Genomic DNA, 23,850 nt, shown 5'->3' on the forward strand with positions numbered 1-23,850 from the left:
TGCTACCCTCCCTGGTGAGCTGGGTCGTTTCTGCGACCCCTTCTTCTCTCCCAGACGCCTATCACCCTTCTTGACCCAAAAGAATTGCTCTGCAAACCAGGGTATCAGCCAGGAAAAAAAACAAGCTCCCCCTGACCCACTAATGCAGGGTAAGGACACAGGGCAGAGGGGCCAGGTGACCCTGTAAGCAGGGGTTTAGGACCAGGTGCCAGCTGCCATGGCTCCGAACTGGAAGCTGGGGAGGAGCTGGAACTGCCGGCGGCCCAGGAGCCTCCATGGAGGCATCACCTCTGTCCTGAGAAGCTGCCCTGTGGCCCCAGAGGGGCCTCCCGCCCAGCCCATCTTTCCCTGCCCCCGAACACTCACCCGATCTCCCTTGATGCCCATGTCTCCTTTGAAGCCCGGAAAGCCGTCTTCACCCTGCACGGGGGACCGGAGAGCGCCTCGGTCTGTATGAGAAAACCCACCGCCCAGGCCCCCCCACCCAGAGCCTCTGGGCCCCAACACCAGCACCAGGCATGCTGGGTGGAAGATTGTCGGTGCCCGACCCCCTGTCCCTTGCAAGATGTGCTCCTGTCAACCCTTTGCATTCTGCGGTTCTGGCTGGCTTTGCAGCCTTCAGTGGGAGCGCTGCAGCCCTGGTCACCCTGTTTGAGCTCAAAAGCTCTGCATGGCCAGGCGCTGGGCAGCCCAGCACCCAATCTGTCAGCATCCATTTCTCGGAGCATCTGTGTCTCGTTCAAGCATCACCATAGGCCCAGTAGCGGCGGACGGGCAGACGTTTGAGTATGGGGAGCCAGCTGAAAGAGCCCCCAAAGGGAACGGGACTACTGCTGATGGCCTTATGGGTGGGGGCAGGAAGAGCTCTCTGGAAGGGACAGGCATCGCCCGGAAGGGTCTGGGGGCGTGCGCTGTCCTGCCTGCAGGCTGGGCCAAGGACGAGCAGGTGGCCGGCGTCTCTCAGTTACCTAGTCCCGCATTCCACGGGGGAGCTGTACACATTCGTGCTATTTGTGAACCGGGGGATTCAAAATGCCAGTGGCCTACGGTCACTCAAGTTCCCAGGGTGGACCTTCCTGGCTCTTGGCCAAGCCCCTGAGGGAAGGAGGGGACACTCACCTTCTCGCCCTTGGTGCCCTTCAGACCTCGGATGCCGTCTGCCCCCTGCGCAAACAGAGAAGTGAGCAGCCACAAGCCCGAGCCTCTACGGACCCCACAAAAAACGGGCCTGACCCCCAACACCAGGGGAGCCTGAGCGTCCCACAGTCCTCTCCCACTGCCCCCAGTCTAGGGAGAGAGAGCTCTGTGGGCGTGCGGGGCGTCGCCCACTGACACCCTGTGCTCTTCCAGAAACATCTCGGTCTCTCTCTCGGTCTCTGCTTGGGGAGCAGAGGGGGCGTGAGGCCTGAGCTCGGGCTCTGGAATCAGGCAGACGGGGTCAGGCCCCCGACGTGTGGCCTCTGACGAGGCCCCAGACTTCTGCTCACTTGGGAAGAGGGGGTGATGACAACCCTCACCCCATCGCTGCTGGGGGCAGGGGAGGGCACAGGAAGCCCTGGGACAGTGCCCGGCAAACAGCAGGTGCTCAGTGAGGGGAGCTGTGTGCCATCGGGTGATATTCATTCTCCATTATTATTAACGTATAATCATACGTTACGACGGTAGCAATAATAATTATCACTTAACGACACCAGCCACTCCCACTGCCCTCATCACATCGGCTCAGGACGTTCTAATCCCCGTGACGAATAAGACTGTCAGGGCAGGACCAGCCCCCTCCCTGTCTCCCAGGTAAAACCACTCCACGCCCAGAATGGACTTGGCAGCCGTGCCCCCCACCTGCCAGCAGGGTACAGAGCCTGCCCCCGACTGACTGCCAGAAGCTTCCTCAGGCCACCAGCCCGCGGGGCCCCAGAGAGGCCGGGCCTCCCGTTCGGGTCCAGCTGAGGCTGCAGCCGGGTCCCTCGGGCTGCCAGCTGCCCTCTTGTAGCAAGACGCGTGCACAGAATCTGCAATTCTGAGCCTTTTCTCTGAGGCCCAGGAGAGCTGAGAAAAGCTGTGGAGGGACAGAGGGACGGGGCCGGACAGACGCAGAGAGCTGGGCTTGGCCTATGCCCATGGCTACATCGGCTTCAGGACAGAGGGGAGGCCGGTTACCCCGAAACCCTGACGCACTTCCAGAAAGAAGAGGGTAAGACGGCGTTGCTCAGATCCCTCCCAGACCTAAAGTTCCACCGTCTCATGACCCGCCCGAGGCCAGAGGAATGGGGCCAAGGAGACGAACAGACCAGGGTTTCCCAGCCTCGCTCCATCGCCTTCAGGGTCTGGATAGTTTGTTGTTTCGAGGCTGCCCCGGGACAGCAGCCTCTGACCTCTGCCCTGCCCCTCCAAGCCGAGACGATCAGAAATGTCTCCAGGCGTCCCTGGGGGAAGACTCTGCCCTGGGGCTAGAGCACCCATCATGGCCCTGGTGGTCCAGCGCTCAGGGAGCGAGGTCAGAGGTCACAGAACAGCCCAGTGGAAGGAGTTGCTGGGCCAGCGGCTGTGAGGGCACAGAGGGGGACAGGGCTTTCCCAAGGCCACCAGCGAGTGCGTGCTGGGGGACTTCCGCCAGCCCACCCAGCTCCTGTAGGCTCAGGGAGCGGCTGATTTGATTTGCCGACAGTCAAGCCCAAACAGAGCCCTGAGGAAGGGGCAGGTCAGAGGGTGGCCCGGGGGATGCTTAAAGGTCAGTGAGATCAAAGAGCTTGGAGGGGCCCCTTTCCCAGGAGGAGGGCAGGGCTGCAGTGGAGGGAAGCTAAGGACCTTGGTCTCTGACAGCGACACCCGGACTTCCCACCCCACCTCCGCTATCAGCGCCCTCCGGGGCTCATCACGCCACGGGCTCTGCAATCTGTTTCTCCAATGAGAAGAGCGTTCAGTCTTGCTTCTCCTTCCACCCTCCGCTTGCCCGTCTAGTGGGATTGCTCATATCACGGGTGAATTTAATCAGACCGACAAGATAAGAGCGTTCTCCACAAACATCTCAGGGTAGACACCTTCCCGGCTCACAGAATCAGCACCACGCGTTGGCCGTGTACGGTGGCTGGCACAGGCTCCTTGTGCAACGGGAACTTGTAAAATAAACGCGCACAGAGCTCACACAATCGGCACAGTTGCTAAATCACCGCCCTTACAAACTCACGAGGCAGCATGTAGGGTGAAAGCCTGTTTCAGAGAGAAGCCGCCTGTCTAAGGGTCCTGACCCGGGGCATCTCTCTGCCCTTGACCTTGGAACATCCCAGTTCTGGGAAATGGACGTCGGAGCCCCTTGGGGGCCCTTGGGGTCAGGATGGGGTACCTGGTTAGGAATAAGCAAGTCCAGGGTTGAGTCCTGGCTTCTGCATGGATTTACGGGTAATCTGGGGTAAGTTAACTAAAAACTGAAGTCTTGGGTTCTGTGCCCTCCACACAGAACCCTGATGTGGAAAAATGCTTGAAAGTATAAAGGACCGTGAACGACACGGGGAGGGGACTCCGGAGCTTACGGGTGTGTTCCTGCAAATCCCCCAAGATAAACCAGATGTTTTATACATGTTCGTATATATGATACTTCGCATCAAATTCCAGTCATTCTGAAAGAAAGACCCACCCTTAGCTTCCCTGTGGGTGGGAAGCCTGAGACTGAAGACACGGCAGCATCTCCACCCCGAGAAAGAAGGGCTCTCCCCACACACACCCCTGGGGGCACGTCCCTCTGCGTGTACACGTCCAGAAGCAGCATCACTGAGACCGAACTGCACAGCTCAAAGCAAACCCAGTTAGCTCAGGGCAAACAGACAGGGCCCTGTGTCTGGAGTATTGCTCTGGACCTCTGCGCCCATTTGACACGGGCCCGGGAGCCTTTCAACACGCTGTGAGTAAATGGACATCTCCCACGAACGCGTCTCCCAACAACAGGGTCTGCCCAGATGTGATCGGCCTGGAAGAAACAGCTCCAAGCATCCCAGGAAAGGGCGCCCAGCTCGTCACCTGGGCTGAGATCCACTGCCTCTGAGGGCCTCCAGAGCAGCAGGTCACTTGGCAGGTGGTGATAGTAAAAGGAGGATGGGGCAGAAGGGTGCCGCCCCGTCCCGGCAGACGGCCACCACCGCGTTGCTCGCGCTGTCCCAGATGCCCCGGGGAGCGTGTCCTGCTCCACTGCAGCCCCTCCTGGTCCCGCGGGCCCCTCCCTCACCTGCTCCGGCCCACATTCTGGGACCCAACCTCCCAGACCAGGGCCACCCCAGTTTTGGGGCAGGAGGGAGGTCAAAGCACAGAGGAATCTCTAAAACCGGCCCAGCCGTGCCCCGCAGTCCCGACCTTGACCTCCAGGAAGGCCTGAGGCTGTGAGACCCTCACCTTGACTCCACGAGGGCCTGGGTAGCCGATGGGGCCCTGGGGGCCGGGCGGACCCTGGAACCAGAGGGGAAAGCGCGTTAGGCCTATCTCAGGTGGAGGGCGCAGGGCTCACTCTGGGCCACCCCCTGCATCCTTCCAGAACAAGCCAGAGAGCTTGCCTGCCCCTAGCACACTGCCCTCTCGCTCCGGGCAGAACGGATGGACGTCCCAGGTCGGACCCGCGGGGGGTAGGCATGCGGGCACTGCCCAGCCCCACGGGGAAGGCGCGTCCGCAGGGGTGTGTCAGGATGGGTGAGGACAGGGCTGGAAGCCCCTTCTGGACTGGAGATCCCAGAACGGGGGTGGGGGGCAGCCCTGCCCATCCCGCAGGAGATGCTGGAGGGGCCGAGGGCACAGCCGGTACCCACCTGGCCTCCCTTCTCTCCCGGAGGGCCTTCTTTGCCAGGGTGCCCCTGTCAGGAAAGAGAAGGCTGGCGTGAGTCAGTGGCCTCTGGGAAAGCAGGCCTGGCCATGCCCCAGCTTCCCTGCAGCTGTCTTCGAAACGGAGGGTCAGAGCCCAGGTCCCTCCCATTTCCTCCCCACCCCTCCCCACAGCGGCTTGGTCACCCCCAGTCCTTTAGCCCCAACCTCGGCTGCTTCATCTGTAAACTGGGAATAATGCCGGGCCCCGGCAACAGCAGAGGGGAACGTGCTTCAAAAGCCACAGATGGGCTCCAGGCCCCTGTGCACCAGTGTCGCCTTGAGCCACAGCCCAGCCGCCCCCAAGTGCAGTGGGAGGGGACAGTGACACAAGGGTGTTCGTTCAAGGCCACCCAGCCAAACCGAATCGGTGGCCAAACAAGGACAGTGAAGTGGGACCAGACCTCCCGGGTCCCAACGCACCCTAGGTCTTCAAAGCCACCCCCCCAGGTGACACAGAAGCTGAGTGCAGGGGAGAATATACATCCTACCCCACAGATGCAGAGCTGAGGCCCCGCGGAACTGCTCACGGCTCCTTGGTCACTGCCCCCTCCACCCTGGCCCCCATCAATTCTATTCTCAGGAACTTGACCTTCTCTGACTTTCTGACCCAAGCTGGTGACTAGGTTCAATGCCTCTGAGTTCACGAGCCAAACACAGATGATAAAAACAGAAACAGAAGTATTCATTATCCGGAAATACAGTTCTACCCCCAAGGATTCCAGTAAAGAGAGGCCATGTGGTGTGGTAAGAATGCTAGCAGGGCAGGGTAGGGCGGTCTGGTTCTACTCCTGGTAACACCCAACCCGCTGTGTGACCTTAGGTAAGTCACTTGCCCTCTCTGGGCCTCCACTTTCGAGTGTGTAAAATGAGAGGGTGGGTTGGCTGCTCATCCAGCTTGATTGTTCTCAAGTTCTAGGATGCTACTTGTAGAACACAGCGGCACTGTGGAGACCCAGAGCTCATCAACTCAAGCAAATGACATGTGTGTGTTCTTTTCAATTTGTATTAGTCGTGGGCTGGATCTGATGCCATTGCAAACAGCCTATCACGGTGGCAACGCGACGGGAAGGATGCAGAAGTTCCTTTGCAGGGTGGGGCACCCCCGGGAGCCCTTGAGGACACTTAGGCACTGGTCGGACCACGCCAGCTGCCCGGGCCTGGAAGGGACACACTGCTCGCCATCCCCCTTCCCAAGACGAGGCTCACGGCACCGGCAACCCAGGCCGGCAGGGCTGCACCCAAACGGTGCCCAGGAGAAGATGCTGCCCTGGGAGGGCTGGGAGGGAGGAGGGTCCTGCTCCTTTTGCCATGTGGGCTCTTCATGGGCCTTTTTTACAGTTTCCAGCAAACCCAGAATTTTTCTGTGAAGGAGCTGAGGTGATGGACAGCTGTGGTGAAAGCCAGGCCCCAGAGACACACACGGGGGGCAGACCCCACATCTCACTCACGTGGGGAAGAGGGCTGACCCCTTCACGTGGCAATGACCTCACTTACATGGTGGCGGTAAGAATAGACCTGATGACAGTGTTTTGGAAATGATAAAAGAGAGGGACTGATCGCCACCACGATCACTGTTTGTTTGTTCGTTTTCGGCCGTACCAGGCGGCCTGCGGGATCTTAGTTTCCTAACCAGGGACTGAACCTGTGCCCCCTGCAGTGGAAGCGTGGAGTCTCAACCACTGGACCGCCAGGGGAGTCCCTGCCATGATTACTGCTGTTTGAATCAAGGCCAAGCTTCTTAAATGCATTCTCAGTTGTAACTTGCAACAGAAAAAGATGGAGAGGAAATACATCGAAGTCAGAGCAGCCGTTTTCCCGCCGTGAAAGGCCGGGCCGCTTCCACCCTCCTTTCTACTCGCTGGCCTTGCCCCAGTATTCTATAACCAGCAAGACTCTGTAATGGAAAAGTAATAAAACTTAAATTATGTGTATTTGATATTCTTCTGATTAAAAAAGCAATATATGTTCATTGCAGACAAATGGAAAAGTAATAAAGCTTAAATTATTTGTATTTGACATTTCTGATTACTAAAGTAATATACGTTCATTGTGGATAATTAGGCAAGTGGAAAAGAAAATTAAAACCCTTCATAACCTCACCACTCATAGCAACGGTGGCCAAGGGTGTGATATAGCACAGCTAATCTATTTTCTCTGCATATTTGCATGCAAAATCGGCATCAGAAGATGTATTTTTAATTTACTGTTATATCGTGAGCATTTCCTCATGTCACTGACTATTCATTGGAATTCAATTTTTTCCTGGCTCTGTAATATTCCCATGAGCCGTGATTCATCGCCCGCATCCCTTCTGTGTGCTGCCCAGATCAACCTCACGATGTATTCCAGATCATCGAGTCTGCCCCGAAACCCCTCACACTTCTCAAAGGCTCTGAAATCTCTTTCTTTCTTTCTTCAGCCCAAGCCACGCCAAAGCAACACAAAGGGGAAAAGGAACAAACCCTCTCTTTCAGGTTGATCAACCATGGGATGCCTCTGGGATACTCTGTTAAGGAGAGTATTTTTAAATCTTCTGCTGCCTCCCGATTCACCTAAGACAGGGATTCCGCTCCCCTCAGCCTGCAGTGTTGACGTTTTCCCTTTTTATCTCTTGCTTTGAGCATCTTCCGTGTTGACCCGGCACAACCACACTCCCTTGGGTCCTTCATACACTCGTATTTTAAAGTGTGATGGTTGTTTGGGGAAGAGAAATGGAGAGGCAGCCTCCTGGCTCCCTAACCCTCTTAAAGGTCCCTCTTTCCCCACAGAATCTGAAAGGAAACTGGTGACCCTTTAGGGACCCTAGTGACTGGAGTTTCAATTCAGAGAGAGGGATTCCAGGGTGGGACCAGGAAGGTCAGGGAGGCAGGGGCCGTGTAGGCACCGCCCCCTCCCTGACACGATGCACTGAGGGAAACGCCCCATTGACACCCAATACTGCAGAGGATGAACAGAAAAAAATGACTGGAAGGATGTACATTCACCTGCTATCAGGGTTTAGCCCATAGGAATGGGACCAGAGGTAGTTTCCATTTTGTCATTTTATTTATTTTCCTAATTTTCCAGAAGAAAATATCTTATCATTAGAAAATGCAATTAGGTGTCAATGTAAGTGAGAACACATCAAAGACATACTGCAAAATATTCATCTCTTCATATCCAAACTCAGTCCAGGAGACTGAGTCCCCCAAAGCAGTTCCAGCAGGAACGGGATTGTAATCTGCTGGGTCAGACAAAGACGGGACAACGGGTGACGCGTGATTCACGGGACCGAAGGATTCTCAGCCGTGAAAATGGAAAGACACCTTCGTCCTTCGCCAATCACCAATCACCAATTAACGGTTGACAGACTGAACTTCCTTGCTTCGTTATAAATACTTTCGCTAATCTCATTTTCTGAAAAAGGCTCTCTATTCGGCATCAACTGGATATGCTAAAAATAACCGAAAAACAAAAAAACCCACCGGCAACTCACACAAGGGGGGTGGGTGCAGATAAGCTCACGCAGATGGGCCCACACCCAGCGTTTGTCACTTCCCCGCCCCTCCCCCTCACAGCTTGGCCACAGATGGATTTGTCCCTCACTCCCTATTTCTAGGCAGCATCTACTCAGCTCCACAGCTGCGTGTTCACACCCCTCTTCTCCGTGCGTGATGGCTAAAAATACACCCGGCACTGGTGACACACACGACTGCTCGGAGCCCAGCCCAGCCCTCCGTAGATTTAAAAGTATGAGGCTGGGCTCTGATCACAAGCATCAAACCCCAATAAATAACGGCCGTTCCTACTCATGCAATCACCACCCTCTGACTGAACCACATTATGGAAAGTGTGTCCAAAACCCAGTAAGTAATTCCTGAGCAATCGAGCTCGCCGTCGGATAGGTCTTCATCGAAGGAGCTGGAAGAGGAGACGGGGGCCACGTGTGCATGGCCGTCTCGAGAGCGAGGGGAGGGGCCGTTTGCCCAGATTCCCAGTGCCCACCCCTGGGTGGACATGGGCAGGTGGGGTGTAAAGGGTGAGGTGGGCAGTGGTACTCACCGGGGGTCCATCAGCACCGGGCATTCCTGGGAGGCCTGGTTTACCCAGGGGGCCCTAGAACAAACCACAGACTCCATGAGCAGATGCCCCAGGGATCCCCTCAGCTGCCCACCCTCTCTACAAGCCCCCAAAGTTACTTTTCAACGTTTCTGCTCAAAGAGCATTTGTTTAAAAAGGTTGCTCACAGGCACCCGCTCCCACTGGTTACAAAGCTTCCAGCCACGGGCAGCACCCAAAGGTAGTGGACCCTTTGCTGTTTCCAGAGCCTTCAGTTTTGCTACCGGAAAAAAATCACCCGCCAAGTGAAGTCAGGAGTTCTCCAACAGTGGCGGCCAGGGGCTATGGTGCACTGAGAACCGCCCCTTTGAGGTCACTCTGCCGGTGCCACCCCAGGTGCTGAGTTCACTGGACACCTGGGGCTGAGCCACAAGATGTGCAAGGACTCCGGCTCCGGTTCTGTCCCCGGCATGTGGACTCGGGGTGCCGAGGATATATTTAGGGTTGCCAAATTTAGCAAGAAGAAACAAAACAAAACAAACAACAAAACGAGATGCCCGGTTAAATCTGGAATTTCAGACAACACAGTTCAAATTTAACTGAGTGTCCCATATCTGTTTTTCTTCTCAAATCTGGCAACCTTATACATAGCTAAAGAAAGAAAGGAGGGAGGGAGGAAGGGAGGGAAGGAGGGAAGGGAGGGAGGAAGGAAGGAAGGAAGGAAAGAAGGGAGGGGGAGGGGGGAGAGAGGGAGGGAGGGAAGGAAGGAAGGAAGGAAGGAAAGAAGGGAGGGGGAGGGGGGAGAGAGGGAGGGAGGGAAGGAAGGAAGGAAGGAAGGAAAGAAGGGAGGGGGAGGGGGGAGAGAGGGAGGGAGGGAAGGAAGGAAGGAAGGAAGGAAAGAAGGGAGGGGGAGGGGGGAGAGAGGGAGGGAGGGAAGGAAGGACGGAAGGACAAAGGTCCACACCACAAGCTGGTGACCAGTGCTCCTAATGCACCCCACAGGCAAGCACCCCTATGCCCAGCTCAGCCCACCTACCTTTTCTCCTGGAGGTCCGATTGCACCCTGGGGGCCTGGAAGACCCTGAGAGGGGAAAGAGTGAGCAGGAAAGGTCAGGGAACTTTTCGACTGACTCAGAACCCCTCCCTGCCATCTGTCCATCTTCCCCCGACCCGCTCCCTCATCTGGGTGCCGACCCCATCCTGGGTCACCTCCAGGCTGCGGGGCCCTCGGGGCTGCACTCAGCGGCCGCTCACGCCCCGGGCACTGCAGACCTGCACCTCCCACTGCCCACAAGCCCGCCCGGCTCACTCACCTGGGCGCCTGGATTACCCTGCTGTCCCGGGGGGCCGGGCTCTCCCTGGGGACCCTACAGGAAACACAAGTGAGGCACTGAAGGGGGCTCTGGAGGGCGAGCAGGGGGTGCAATCTGCTGTCGTGCCCAGACGGGAAGGCAGGGGGCCAGATCCAGGCCCCGCCGGGCCGGAAGCACATGCCTGTGTCTGTGCAGGCACGCCAGACAGCTGGCCAGGAGGGGCAAGAGACAGGACCTACCAGAAAATACCCCACCCGCCGAAAATTCCCAAATCCTCACACCAGCTAAATTCTCCCGGGCCCTTAAAAGAGACGCATGAGACCCCTCTCTCTCTCAGTGGGCGCTGTCACAGCACCTGGCCACCACCAGCTTGCCACGCACAGCGAGAAAGAGGCTTCCCTCCACACCTGTGCTGACACGGTCGGGCTCTGGATGGAGCAAAGCACCGACTCCGGGATCTCACACGTGCTCTCCTGCTGGAGGCCTGCACCTCGCGGGGCCGGGGCTCAGAGTCTGTGCCCTCCCTGTCACATCCCCATCTGGTTTTGGTGGCATGGATCCCCCTCCCCTGCCCCGAGCAGCTGGGAGTGAGCCCAGGGGTCACCGCCATGAGACCGGGGCACGGGACCCCCAGACTTACCACATTGCCTTTCGGGCCTGGTTGGCCATCCATTCCCGTCACACCCTGGATGAATGACATTGAAACAAAAGATACTGAAAATTAACAAAGCTCCACAGGAAAAGTCCACTCAACACAGCTTGGTCCCTGCCCGCAATGTCAGAGGACGCCACACCCTTTGAGGGAGGGGAAAGGCTTGATCCCGAATAAACCCCGAGATTGGCTAGGGTTTAGCGGGGCTGCCAGGCCCTGGCATCACGTGGGGCAGCCCTGAGTTCTCGGACAGCTGGGCAGAGGGGCCAGCCCTGGGGAAGCCACCCCCTGGATAGAGCCCTGCCAGAACCACGGTCTTCTGTTTCCCTCCAGGAGCTGCCAAGACGCTACTGGAAGTGTTTTCAAGGGGGGGAAATGGGCGTCCTGGTGACAGAGCGAACCCTGCACCTCCACCTGCAAGCCCACACCTGCCGGGGCTGCCTCCCACGGGTGAGCATCAGGGCCCCACAGACACCCAACGCGAACACTGGGCAGCGTGCACAGCCGTCAGTGCGGGCAGCTGCCGGCAGGCCCGAGTGGACCACAAGCTGGGGGCGGGATCTCGAGGGCGAGGATGGGACAGACACGCGAAGGACTTACAGGAGGTCCAGGAGGGCCTGGGGGCCCCTTCGGCCCCAGCAGACCACGAGGCCCCTGCGAGAGGAAAGAGCAAGGAAGGTTCAGACTCGGCCAGGAATCCCAGCCCCCTGCCCCGTCCGCAGCCTCCCTCAGCGAATCCTCTTCCCAGAGCCTCTGCTCCTGAGGCAGGTCTCCCGGCCTGCGGCCAACTCAACTCCCCCTCCTCCTCTGCTTCAACTCCTCACCGCACCCCAGCTCTCCGCCCGGGCTCTCGGAACCAGAGGCAGGGCTGGCTAGAACTGATAGGGGCTCAGTACCCGCTCCCTGGCCGGGAGGGGCATGTGTGTGGGAACCGCCCCACGCACAGGGGCAGGGGCCACAGAGCGGCCACTACCTGCCAGGGGAAGGACCCACATCCGGACGGCTCCCTCCCTCCCTGTCAGCTGGAGAGCTAGAGCCTTTCAAGGCACGGCGATTTCGAGTGCCTTTAATTTTGATAGGACCTTCTCAGACGCACTAGAAGAGAAACCCTTCCCACGTTCATTGCCACTTAAATGTTCCCTTCCTTCTTTTAATACCTAGTCACGTAAATGTTTTTCAGAAGTTAATAACCCAGAAGGCATCGCCTAGACCCGTGTTAAGGGGGGAGCTGTGTTGATGAACCCCCATTGTGGCTAACCAGACACCTAGGGTGTAATTTAGTCCCAAGCGGAGGTGCAAACGCCGACCCCGGGCGGGCTCTCCTCCACGCGGCGCCTGCAATATTTCTCCTCAGTTAACGTCCCCGGATGTGTATGGCCACGTTGACGTGGGCAACAAAAATGAGATGTTTGAAAAGTAACAGTAAGTGAAAAGGAATTAATGTCCTTCTGTCACTGAGGAAATCTGCTCTGGTCTTAAACAGAAGTCAGCTTAGGTAAAGAGCTTTTGGAGGCCCGGGTGGGAGCACCCTACTGGAGGACTCTTTATTTGGAAAATGTAGCCATCAGAAAGTGTGGCAGGTCAAGTGACTGCCCCTGGACACCTACCCTGATGGACCCAGGACACCCAGCATCATGGACCCTGGACACCCAGCATCGTGGACCCTGGACACCCACCACGTCTGTACTGGAGTCCCAACCACGACCTTCAGGGGCAAGGGCTTCCTCCCTGGCAAAGGCTCAGGCTGACTCCTTAGCACTGTCCACCCACCTCACCCGTTCCTTTCCCGGGAGATCCCCAGATTTGTGTGTCTCAAGGCTGAGCCCCTCTCGAATCTATGCTCTGAGTCGATCGATCCCTGATTCTGGCCAGAGCATCAAGGAGGAGACACAGAAGCCCACCCAGTCAGTGGACTTACAGGCTCCCCGGGCAGCCCTCTGGGCCCGACTTCTCCATCGTCACCCTATGGGGGAGAAAAGAGGCAGGATTTTAGGGATACGCCATAAAACCTGGACACGAGAGAGACAATTTTTCCTTCATCCGTGCAGGATTCTTTGGCCTGGGGCTGCTTCAGCATACGGCAGTTACTAGTCCCTGCGCCAGCAGGAGAAGCCCCGAGTGTCCCCACTCCCAAAGGCTGCAGGTAAAAGGCGAGGTTTGGGGCTCACAAACCACAGCCCCCGTGAGGGGAAAGCTGGGCAGGAAAAAAATCAATGGTTACCTGACAGGTAAAGACACGGATGAAAACTAGAATGGCAGAAACTAGACAGAGAGAGATGGCAGATAGGTAGAAAGACAGCAAGATAGAGAGAGATGATATATAGATAATAGATAAATAGGTAGAGGATAGATAAATAGTAGGTAGGTAGCTTGATGAATAGATAATGGATAGATAGATCACAGATAGATAGATAGAGATAAATAGATATAGATAGATGACAGATAGACAGGTGATAGAGATAAATAGATGTAGATAGATGATAGGTAGATAAGTGATAGGTAGATAGAGACATGAATGATAGAAACTGGTGTAGGGCAGGATCCTGAGAGAATCACCAGATGCCCTGGGCCAACCCCAAGGGGCCCCTAACGTCTTAAACACAGACAGGGGAGCAAAACCAGGATGAGTCTTTTCCTTCTGGCTCTACAAGGAAAGCTGCCTTAGCTTGCCTGGTTCACGACCAGCAGCTGCTTGTTCACACCCCGCTTCTCTCCATCAAGGCACTGCCCCCTCCTCCTTCCCTCAGCGCACACACGCACACACCCCGTGCAGGCACGCGCACGCACACACGCCCACTCGCAGTGCACATGTACACACACAGCCCTGCACGCGCGTGTACCTGCATGCACCTCCTCATTCCAGAAGCACAGACATCTGGGGACCCCCTCCCCTCTCTCATCTTACAGCGGACCGTGCAGGCTGAGGCCCCAACAGGAGACAGTGCCCTGATGATGCCACAGCCCAGGAGCTGTCAGGACAGGCATGCCCCTCTTTCCCAGGTACTGGGGCTTCTAAACCTGTCCCCAAAATGCCCCTAACGCCCGAAGAAACTGTCTAAGTGACTGGGGCGCACAGAGGGCTGTGCTTCCGTCTAAGGACATCGCTTGGTCTGCAGCCCCACCAAGATGCACCTGACAGAACCAGGACTCGGGGCAGAGCCCACCTGAGCGCCCGACCTAGCCCAGGCCCTGACCTTGGATGGCATCACCGCCCCTCGCTCTGTCCACACGCTTCCCTCACCTTGTCCCCACCTCCAGGGCCAAGGAAGGTCATTTTCTGGACTCTCTGCACCTCACTCCTCACCCCAGATCCCAAGCTCCGCCACTCGCTGCCTCTGGCCGCCCCTCACTCAGACACGGAGCTTATCGGCTCCCCCAGCATCAAGGTCTGAGATCTGCTTCTACAGGAAGGAAGTCCTCTGTGGCCATCTGTCCACTCCCATCAACTCCCCTCCCCCCGACGCAGGTGCCGATCACTGCTGCCAGCATCTTGTACAGTTTTCACCGAGCAGACGGGCAGCAGGTGTGGCCCACACACGGCAGGTTACGTACCCTTTCTCCGTCTTCCCCTGGAGGTCCCGGAGGGCCGGAAGGACCAGGGTCGCCCTGGGAAGCCAAGCAGGGTCAGCGTTAGGCCCGCGGGCAGACACGCACGGCTGTCTCAAGCCCCCCATTTCGTCTTTCTCTGCTTCTGAGACTGAAAATCCCAACCGCCTCCCAAGACTTTCCCAGAGTCACAGAGGACCCCTTTGGAGACAGGGCCTCCTGGCGTGACGGGCTGCAAAGCTGGCTGGCAGGACTCTCAACCCGGGACTCGGTGTCCTGGAGGAGGGTTGGCTGGACCGGCACCCAAGGACCGGCGGGCACCCCAGGACACCGAGGCAGGGTCTGAGCTGCACCCTACTGACCTCTCCGTGTGAAGGAGGGGCACACCCCAGCCCCGCACCGCCCCCTGAAAGGGCCACCACGCTGCACTGTGAAGGTCAGCGCTGGTCCACCTGACACCCCTGCAGCTTCAGACCCTGCACACCATCGGTGCTCAATACGTGCTCGTTGTCAGTCCCGCGGATTGGCCCTTCCCTCCGGTTTCCCCATGAGTGTTGGAGAACGTGGGTGAAGAAGCTTTGGCTAAGGCACACGAGCCGCTTCTCAGGGCGGCAGAGACGTGACGGGTGACCCTTATGACAGAATCAACAGCGTGTGTGTGTGTGTGTGTGTGTGCGTGTGTTCACGCATGCCCAGGATATGCCAAAACATGAAAGAGGCATTGTCTACATCAAAGAAAACAGGTTAAGGGCTGCAAAGAGCATCTCATGGGGACACATGGGATGGGGCAAGATAACAGGCGGGCCCCCGACTGCAGCGTGAACCCCGACCCCCATCCACGGGGCGGTCACGTGGGACCAGCCCACCTCCTAGAGTTGCCCCTTTAACGGTGAGAAGGGTCCTCGGGTCCCAAAAGGGCAGCCACTGGGTTTCCTGAAGGTGTGGAGGGCCCCTTAACAGAGTGGGTTTCCCACGGGAGCTCCACATTCCTTGCCTCATCCACTCGAGGGGGCCACTGGCTCTTTCGCCATCAGCTGCGGGTGCGAAATCGGCTCTCCTTGGGCTGACCTTCCATCCCCAGGGATGTCACGTCCAAGTCCACTGCCCCAGCCCCATGAGGCTCACCAGCGACCACTTTGGAATCGAGTGCCCAACCCCCCAGGAAGCCTAAGGCTGCCCAGAAGGGCCTCCCGACAGCACCTCCCCCAGCAGCTCCCAGAGAGGAAACACTCACCCGGTGGCCCTTCTCTCCCGGCAGCCCAGCCAGGCCATCGAAGCCGCGGTCACCCTGCGAGGAGGACAGAGGGCAGCTCAGCCCGTGCCACACGGCCGCTCCACCTGCCTCGGGCCACAGTCTACGCAGCGCCTGTGCACCCGGGGCCCCAGGACCCCACGGAGGGGCCCCGGCCGCCGCCCCATCACACATTCCACAGCCTTGCGTCCATAATCCCAATGCTTTTCCCCCAAATACCAACAAAGGCTGCAAACAGAGAGATGGCCTCTGTCCCAGAGCCACAGACAGCGGCCCGGAGGGTCCTGAGACCTCAGCGTTTGGGGTGATGGCTGCGAAGTCGGGGTGTGTGTGTGTGTGTGTCTGTGTGCGCGCGCGCACCTGCTGTCTGCCTGTGCCTCTTATCACGACACCCTCAGGGCTCAGAGTGCCGCCCGCACACAGCAGGTGCGCCTACCCCTCTGGCGGGTGGCCCAGCTCCGCCCACCCTCGGGCACCCCAGCTCCCCGGCCAGCCCTCCTTCTGCCACCCAGGTGGCCCCCTGGAGTCTAGCTCCCCGCCTCGTGGGTGTTGCAAGCCATGTGGGATTGAAGTCAGGAGAAGACTAGTTCAGGCTTGAATACTTTTGCTGTTGAAAGAAGGCTGTAAGCTACCGGGACAGATTCAGGAACCCTCTCCTCCTCCGTCACCGCACGTCCCTGAAATCCAGGGCCGCTCGTTCGCTCGGCACTCACAGGAACACCCGAGGGCCGATGCACGCCAGTTACCGGGGTAGCAGGTGCAGTGCCCCGTGGAGGGTTTGGGGACCCCTGAGAATAGCTGCTGTCCCCACTGGGGGTTCCTCGCTGGAGAAAGTCAGCACTTCCTCCAGCACCTTGTACGGGCTTTAGACGAACACTTCCAGGGCCGAGAAGGAAGGGTCGACCAGGAACAGCGGGAGTTTCATCCCAGATTCGGGGACAGAGGGATGGGCACACCGAACCTCCGCAGCCGGGAGGGGCGGGGCTTCCCTGGGCTCCCGCGGCTGCCCCGGGGCACACGCCTCAGCTCCACGGCCACCCACGCATCGTCTACTCGCTCCCTGCAACTCCGAAGAGCTCAGACACCCCAAATCTCGGCAAGAGGACTTCCTGCCCCGTGGACTTGTGAGAGACCCATGAAATTCTCCCCACCAGCCCCTGCGTTTGCGTCAACGTGCCAGAGGAGCTGACCCAAACTGAACCTTCCAACCCCCAAGGTCGTACCCCCGGATGAGGGCGAATGTCCGAGTCATCACGTGTCATCACAACCGTGCTGATGCCGTGGTGACACTGACCGAGGAACGGGCACCAGGAGGCGGCGGGCGGCACCTACCTTGGGGCCAGTCTGTCCAGGCATGCCTCTTGCTCCGTCGCTGCCAGCTCGCCCCTGGAACGGAGCGGGGCAAACTGTCAGTACGCAGGAGTGGCCGGCTTACCGAGACCTCTGAGCGGAGGCGTCCTGTGACACCAAGCGGAGGTTTCCACAGCCCCGGGGGGCCGGCTGGCCCAGAGGACCCCGATCCGGAGTCCCGGCTGCCGTACGCGGGTTCTGGTCTTTCCGAGTCTCGCCATCCTGAACCTTGGAGCGGGGCTAACGCGCTTGCCCCCGTGTTGCTGAGGACGTGGTATGCACGAGACGGTGTGACGGGGGGCGAGCGAGGGGCCGTGTGGGTCCGTGGGACCCGCTTCACGACCCGGGAGAGAGCCCGCCCCTGACAGCTGCACATGTCCTGTCCACCAGCTGACATCAAGGGAAAGCCCAGAGAGCCACAGGGTGAGAGAAAGCATCTGGTTAGTGCGATGGAGGGGGAGGAAAGTGAGGCCCAGAGGGGTGGGCTGGCTCTCGAAGGCCACGCAGCCGCCCCCAGGCAGGGTCTGGACGGTGAGCTCGACCCTCCGTGCCCGGGGGCCACTCCCACGGCCACTCCTTCCAGCCGGGGCAGCAGGCCCACGGTGCCCACCTGGGGCTGGAGGACAGGGCCCCGACCTACCAGGGTCCCCGATAAAGGCCGCAGTCCCCCAGGAGAGCCTGCCAGGTGTGAGGCCACCTAGATGGGGGCGGGGACCACGGCAGATGTCCACTCGCTGATAAGGAACGTCAGGCAGCTGATCATAAACTCCCGGCCTGGATCCACATCACGTCCTCTCCAGGCCACACATGCCTGACCCAGGAGGCCTCGCCAGGGCCACCGGGGCTGCGCTGACGGGCAGAAAGGCCTCACGGCGCGACCAGGACGGGGAGAGCAGCACCAAAGCGGCGAGGGTCTGGGGGGACCACCAGGAGGCGGCCTGCGCACCCCAGGTGAAAGGTTACAAGGAACCGCCAGGGATGAAAAGTCATCTCGGAACATGCTCCCGAACAACGCAGCTCCAGGCGGAACGCGGACATGACCCCGTGAACACAGGGGCCGACCGGGAGCCTCTCCTCACATTTCCAAACGCTTCCAGAAATCAAGAGAAATCTGTCAGAAGAGCTGACAGGATTTCACTGCAGGACATTGCAGGCAAACGGCCGGACGCTTCTCTCACGCTGACGGGCTCCGCACCGCACAAAGAACTAAAGGGACAGCCCGCCATGCGGTCTTGAGCCCCTCCCGCCATCCCCTCCTCTCCAGCCTCATTCCTCCAGCACATGCGTATCCACGGCCCTGATGCTGTGGTCTCTGCCACGAGTCACCCTACGAACCATCGCTGGCATCCTCCCCTTTTCAGTTTTCACCTCGCCCTGACCGAGAAACCGTTTCCACTGAAACTTGACAATAAGCATTTACAGAGATACAAAAGACCCTCAAAGAAATAAAATGCCTTTCAGAACCAGATCCAAGATAAACCACCTGACTGTCTACCGAGAACCATTGAATTCCGGCATCAGGGGTCCTTTTAGAATCATCCGTGCACCCCTCTGCCTCGAGCCTGGGTCCCCTCAACGATCCGTGAACCTGCAGCCTTGAGGGGCCAGCATGAGACAGCCGTGCCTGAATGCTGGTCACTCCATCCCTTGCCTTGTAACTACAATTAACTCCCAGGACAGAGGCCCTGTAACCACTAAGGAATTATGCATTTTTGCCTTGTATACTTTGCAGCTAAAGCAAGAACTGGCAGCTCAGTGGCGACCCACCATTCCTTGCAGGGGTTCATCTAGGTATAAATACAACGCAAGAACGAGTAATTCTTTCACTCGGTAGAAAGGTTCACTTGATGAAAAGATCCACTAGTTAGAGCCTGATGCGGGTTAATGAGGATTTCCCGAGCTCAGCTGGATGGTGTTCATTAATTTATATTAGGTTATAAATGCACGCTCTCGGTCAGTAGCCACGGTCGTATGGAAGCAAAGCAGTTCCATCCACTAAAATTACAACCCAAACAGAGAATCCAGGAGTCTAGGAGCACAGGTAAGGTGCGGGGGGCCCGAGCAGCTGGCCGGCCATTTCCCCCACACCAAAGCCATTTCTGGAGAAATGAGGCTGCCCCCAAAGAAAGGACCACTGATCATTTTGTCTTTTCCATACTTGCTCCCCAAGAGCCTGGGAAATTGCTTTAATTAAACATGTTTGTTAAACTACATTCACATGCTCGGGACAGAGGCTGGGGGCAGGGGCGGGGCAGCTCGCTGCCCCCGTGGAACACAGACACGCCCTCTGAAGGGAGGGGAGTAGCCGGGCCAAGCCTAGCCGGCAAGGTGCAGCGTGACCGGGGCAAACGCACCGCAGGCTCCCGCCCCATCCATGGCCCAGCCGTTGTCACTGAGAACTACTCACCCTTCTTCCAGGCTTTCCCGACGGGCCAGGTGGGCCCTGCAAACCCCGGGGACCCTGTCGCGAATCAGAGGACAAAGGTCAGTAGCGTGTCTGTTTTTCAGAGGGAAAAAGCAAAGCCTGGTCCCCGTGCTCGTCCCCCTGGCCCGTGGCTACTGTCCCAGCTGCCAGCACGTGGGAAACAGCAGGACAGAGTGCGGGACCCACTGCCCCGAGGGCGAGGACCGAAAACAGCCAGCTCGGTCCCCTGCTGCAGACAGCACTGCTGTCCTGCATCAGCTTTGCATCAGGTGATGGCAACTCCCGCTACTTCCTTGACGAAATGCGGCATCGGGGGCACTGCCTTCCGGGGGGCGCCCCTTCAGACAGAGGAAGGTGACGGGGGTACGTACCTGAGGCCCCATGTCTCCCGGCTCGCCCTTCAGACCTCCGCTCCCGGGAGGGCCCTGGGGAGACATGTTTGGTTAGGGGATGCCCGGCAGGCACAGGCTGTAGGGGTGACTGGGGAAGGGTCGGGAAGCAGAAGGGACACAGGACTGGCCAGTGGGCAGGGCTCCCACAGAGCTCGGCCAGCTGCCTTGGACAGAACCCGAGGGACAAGCAGTAACTTTTCCTCGTGTGCATCTCTTCCCAGGTTTGAGGGAAATCCTGGACAGTGGCGTGCACGAGGGCCACGAGCTCAGAACACGCTTGCTTCTCTCCAGGATGGATCTGACCACGGTCTGTCATAGCCCGTAGCCCAGGGCCGTGTGTGGACATCCTCGCCCACTGCAGGGCAAGATCCCCAGATGCTGGGAGGACACCGACGCAGACCTGGGGCCAGGGGCCAAGCCCACCCCACATGGGGAATGGGGATGGGGGCACCGTGCGCTTCAATCCTCCAGCTCCTTGCAAGCTTCAAGGGCCACGCACACCCCCAGGGGCCTCCTTCACTGCCCCGAGTGTGTCTGGCTGCCCGAGGCTCGTGCAGCAGGGGCCGGGCAGGGGGCCAGAATCGGGGTCTGCCCCACACTGAGGTGGTGTCGACTATAAAGATGGATGGCAGCCCCAAAAGAAAGAGGCTTGGAGCCCCTGGGGTCACGAGGTAAAGTCGTAGCCAGTGCAAGTGTGAGGGCTTCCCAGCCCCCAGGGCACCACAGGCCCCGCCTGCCAGGCCCCTCCTGCCCCAAGGTCCCAGTGATGTAAAGTGTGCTCTGACCTGGATAAGCTGGGAGCCTGATGGGCTGGGGGCGGGGAGGGAAGGGAAGGCACCCCACCCCCCAGGTGCCCAGGCTCCCCCAGGCTCCCCCATGACTACTTACCATGGGGCCGGGTCTCCCAGTAAGACCCATCGGGCCAGCCGGCCCCCTCAACGCCAGCTGAAAGGGAAAACGGGACACGCTGAGAAATGGCTGGTTTACCTGTACCGACAGGTGAGACATGCCAGGTGGGAAGGGGGGGCCGATATCAGAGGCCAAGGACAGGAGCCTCTGGGGGAGGAGGTCACATGGACCCCCAGACCCACTTTCTCCGATCCTCTGGGCTCCCGGCAACAACCACAAACGGAGCGGCAGAGGTGGGGTGGGAGCCAGGTGGGTGCCCACTCCCCGCTTTGGGGATGGGCGCTCCACCCACGTGGCTGCTCAGAGCCTCTTGTTGACTGCCTCCTTCTCCCCAGATGGCCTCGCACAGGCAGGGCCTGCCCTCAGCCCTGCACCCCGCAGAGTAAGCTTGAGAAGCAGTCCCGCTTCCGGGCTGGGTTAGGGTTCCACGAGAGGCACTTCCCGCGACCAGGGAGGTATCGGGGAGCCCTCCTAGGGTGAACTAAGTCATGCCCAGGAGAGGCAGCCAGGGAGCCTCAGCCACCCAGGGCCCCGCCTAGATACCTGCCCAGGTGGCTCCACGCCTCCCAGCTGCCACCACACAGCTCACCCTGCTTTCTTAGAGGGCTTCCTCCGTGCCACTCTGAGACTGCTCCCCCTGCATGATGTCACTTTAATTTTGGAAGATTTTGTGTTATAAAATCTTCTTGGGAGCCCATCGCCCACTTGACTTCAGTCAAAACACACACATATACGAAGGCCAGCCAGGCCGGCCCGTCAATAAATCCGGTGGCAGGTGATGGGGTTTGCTACCCGCTGATTATATCACACGACAATTTGTTCCATAGCAATGACTCAGTACCCGCCGCCCCGTAATTCATTATCCACACGTTCTGATCGGTAGCATCTATCCGCTGCGCCAGAGATCCATAAATGTTGCCAAACAAGGGACTACTTAGCAGCTTGTTGCGATGGCCCATTACGGGCACTCCACTGTCACCCACCCCGCCGGGGGGCATTTGCTCTTGTCACAGGCAGTCAGCAACCTGGAGCCTCGTCAATTAAAAACACAATTCACTCATCAGCTCCTCTGCCAAGAGCAGAGCAGTAATGGGGCAAGTGCTCCTCGGGACCCCCAGGCTGAGCGAGGGGCTCTGGGGCCCACGGGCTCTCTCCCCAGGGCGTCGGGCTCGGCCCAGCCCATCACAGGGAGCCCCTTCCAGGAGTACATGGCGGGGGTCTCTCCATCCCCAGAGCCCAGGGGAGGGCAGCGGACGGCTGCAGCTGGGCGCACGGGGTCAGTAGGTGCCAGAGGGGCTCAGCAGCCGTCCTCATCCAGGAACCTGGACCCTCGGTGTGGGCAAGGACCCCCTAAGAAACCTCCCCCACCTTTCCTGGTGCTCACCCGGGTCCCCCAAATGCACAGGGATGACGATCCCCGCAGGCTCCTGACTCGGGCAAGCACACCCAAGTTGGCCAGAGGCACTTCTCCTCCAAGCTGGGCTCTGAGCCCCATGGGGCCTGGCTCTGTCCCCCCAGCCCCCCAGCCCCAGGCCCCCCTCCCCCGGGCCTGCTGGAGGATGGCTTGAGCTTGGGACTCCTGGGCTGAGACCATGGGTCCTTTGGAGCCCGCGTCGCCGCCGCCTCCGAACCGGAACTGTAGGTGTAAGACTGGGGTCACCAAGGGCACACCGACGTGACGCCCACTCTGGACCCCAGGGCTGAGGCGGTGCCCGTCGGCCTCCCTGGCAACAGCAGAGCCTTGGAGAGTCTGGATGGGCAGCTTCCAGCCCCAGTCCCCGTCTCGGTCACACCACCCGACTCTGCCAGCAAAGAGCTGCTCCAGCCCCGCCGGCCAATTTCAGCCCTGGGGCACCCGGAGAGCCTCCCTGCAGCCGGGAAGCCCTTACTGGCACCTGCAGCATCTCACCTGAGACCCCACGGCCCCGACTTATTTAAAGGAAGAGCCCAGGGCCCGGTGCAAACCCCGCACCGAGGCCCAGCAGGGAGGCGACAGGTCCACGCAGGGTCTCCCGAGCTGCACCCAGCCTCCCGGGCACACAGGCTCACGGAGAAACTGACATGGGCCCAGACCAGCCCTCTACACGCTTGCCCTCCCGGCCTGGGCTCCCCGTGAGGACCCGCAAAGTCACGAGCAGGCCAAGTTCAAGGAGGGGCCGGCTGGCACGGGGGTCCGAGTGGAGAGGGCAGGTGTGTGGTGATGGAAGCAGACACCACACAGCTTCCTGCAGAGCTGGACTCCATTCCCTTCGGAGGGGCCAGCCCTGGACGCCGGCAGAAGTGGACCCCTTGACATCGGTGTCCACGCTGCCGTGTCAGCAGAACAGCCCCAAGGGGCCTGTATCTACAAGACAGTCGGCCCAGGTGGGAGCTAGCCTTCGGCCCGGTGATCGACCCCCCTCGGAAACAGCCCAGGGCCCCACTCCCCCGCCGCACCTGGGGCCCCGAGCCCACCCCCACGGCCGCCACCCCGCAGCCCTCAAGTACGGACACTCACGGGCAGCATAAGCATGGTTCCAGGAGGGCCGGGCAGCCCGTCAGCCCCAGGAAGGCCTGGGCGTCCGGGGGGACCCTGTGGACAAAGGGGCCAGGAGAGTGGGTCAACACACAGGGCGGAGCTAGGCTGGGACGATGCGACGGGGCGGAGTCAGGAAACGCGGGAAACGCAGGACCCCGGGAGAGGGATGTGCACACCCCAAGCCCAGAAGAGGGGGCTTCACTGTGGACTGAGGACAGGATCCAGAGGAATCAGAGACACAAAGGCTGGAGCCTGCCGTGGGGGCGGGGCGTGGAGGGCAGAGGCCACACTGCGGGAGGTGCTGGGGCTTCCACGACCACAGGAATAACGCCAGGAACGTCCCTGCCAGGTGTCCCACCTGGGGGGGCAGCCCAAGGACACCTGCGCTGGCTGCTCAGAGGGCCAGCTGGTCCGTGGTCAGCGAGGGGCCCCTCCTCACGCACCCTCGGCTGTGCGAGTGGAGCAGAGGCCAGACGGAAAGCATCCACTTGTCTGGACAGACGTGCAGGACCGGAGTCGCCGGGAGGACGATGCTCTCAAGCACTTCGAGGCCCCACCGCTGCACAAACATCATCCCTCCAGCTCATCCTAACAGCACCCCACCCCCCCGCCC

The 23,850-nt window shown here is 59.4% G+C and overlaps 1 protein-coding gene across 1 annotated transcript in view; it reads right to left on the reverse strand.

Moving 5' to 3' along the window:
* The window catches only part of COL5A1 (collagen type V alpha 1 chain), a 116,923-nt gene that overhangs the window by 53,625 nt on the left and 39,448 nt on the right, over positions 1-23,850 (reverse strand). The window contains exons 10-27 of the mRNA XM_024762362.1: positions 23,217-23,291; positions 22,263-22,355; positions 20,699-20,755; positions 19,790-19,843; positions 19,401-19,454; positions 16,976-17,029; positions 15,626-15,679; positions 14,398-14,451; positions 12,764-12,808; positions 11,446-11,499; positions 10,834-10,878; positions 10,194-10,247; positions 9,917-9,961; positions 8,884-8,937; positions 4,788-4,832; positions 4,381-4,434; positions 1,120-1,164; positions 367-420 (exon numbers count right to left, since the gene is read on the reverse strand). Coding sequence (XP_024618130.1) covers positions 367-420; positions 1,120-1,164; positions 4,381-4,434; positions 4,788-4,832; positions 8,884-8,937; positions 9,917-9,961; positions 10,194-10,247; positions 10,834-10,878; positions 11,446-11,499; positions 12,764-12,808; positions 14,398-14,451; positions 15,626-15,679; positions 16,976-17,029; positions 19,401-19,454; positions 19,790-19,843; positions 20,699-20,755; positions 22,263-22,355; positions 23,217-23,291 — 990 coding nt within the window. The remainder of the gene's footprint in view (positions 1-366; positions 421-1,119; positions 1,165-4,380; positions 4,435-4,787; positions 4,833-8,883; positions 8,938-9,916; positions 9,962-10,193; positions 10,248-10,833; positions 10,879-11,445; positions 11,500-12,763; positions 12,809-14,397; positions 14,452-15,625; positions 15,680-16,975; positions 17,030-19,400; positions 19,455-19,789; positions 19,844-20,698; positions 20,756-22,262; positions 22,356-23,216; positions 23,292-23,850) is intronic.

Source organism: Neophocaena asiaeorientalis, unplaced genomic scaffold, assembly GCF_003031525.2.
Source record: "Neophocaena asiaeorientalis asiaeorientalis breed wild unplaced genomic scaffold, Neophocaena_asiaeorientalis_V1.1 scaffold78, whole genome shotgun sequence".
NCBI classification, from domain to species: domain Eukaryota; kingdom Metazoa; phylum Chordata; class Mammalia; order Artiodactyla; family Phocoenidae; genus Neophocaena; species Neophocaena asiaeorientalis.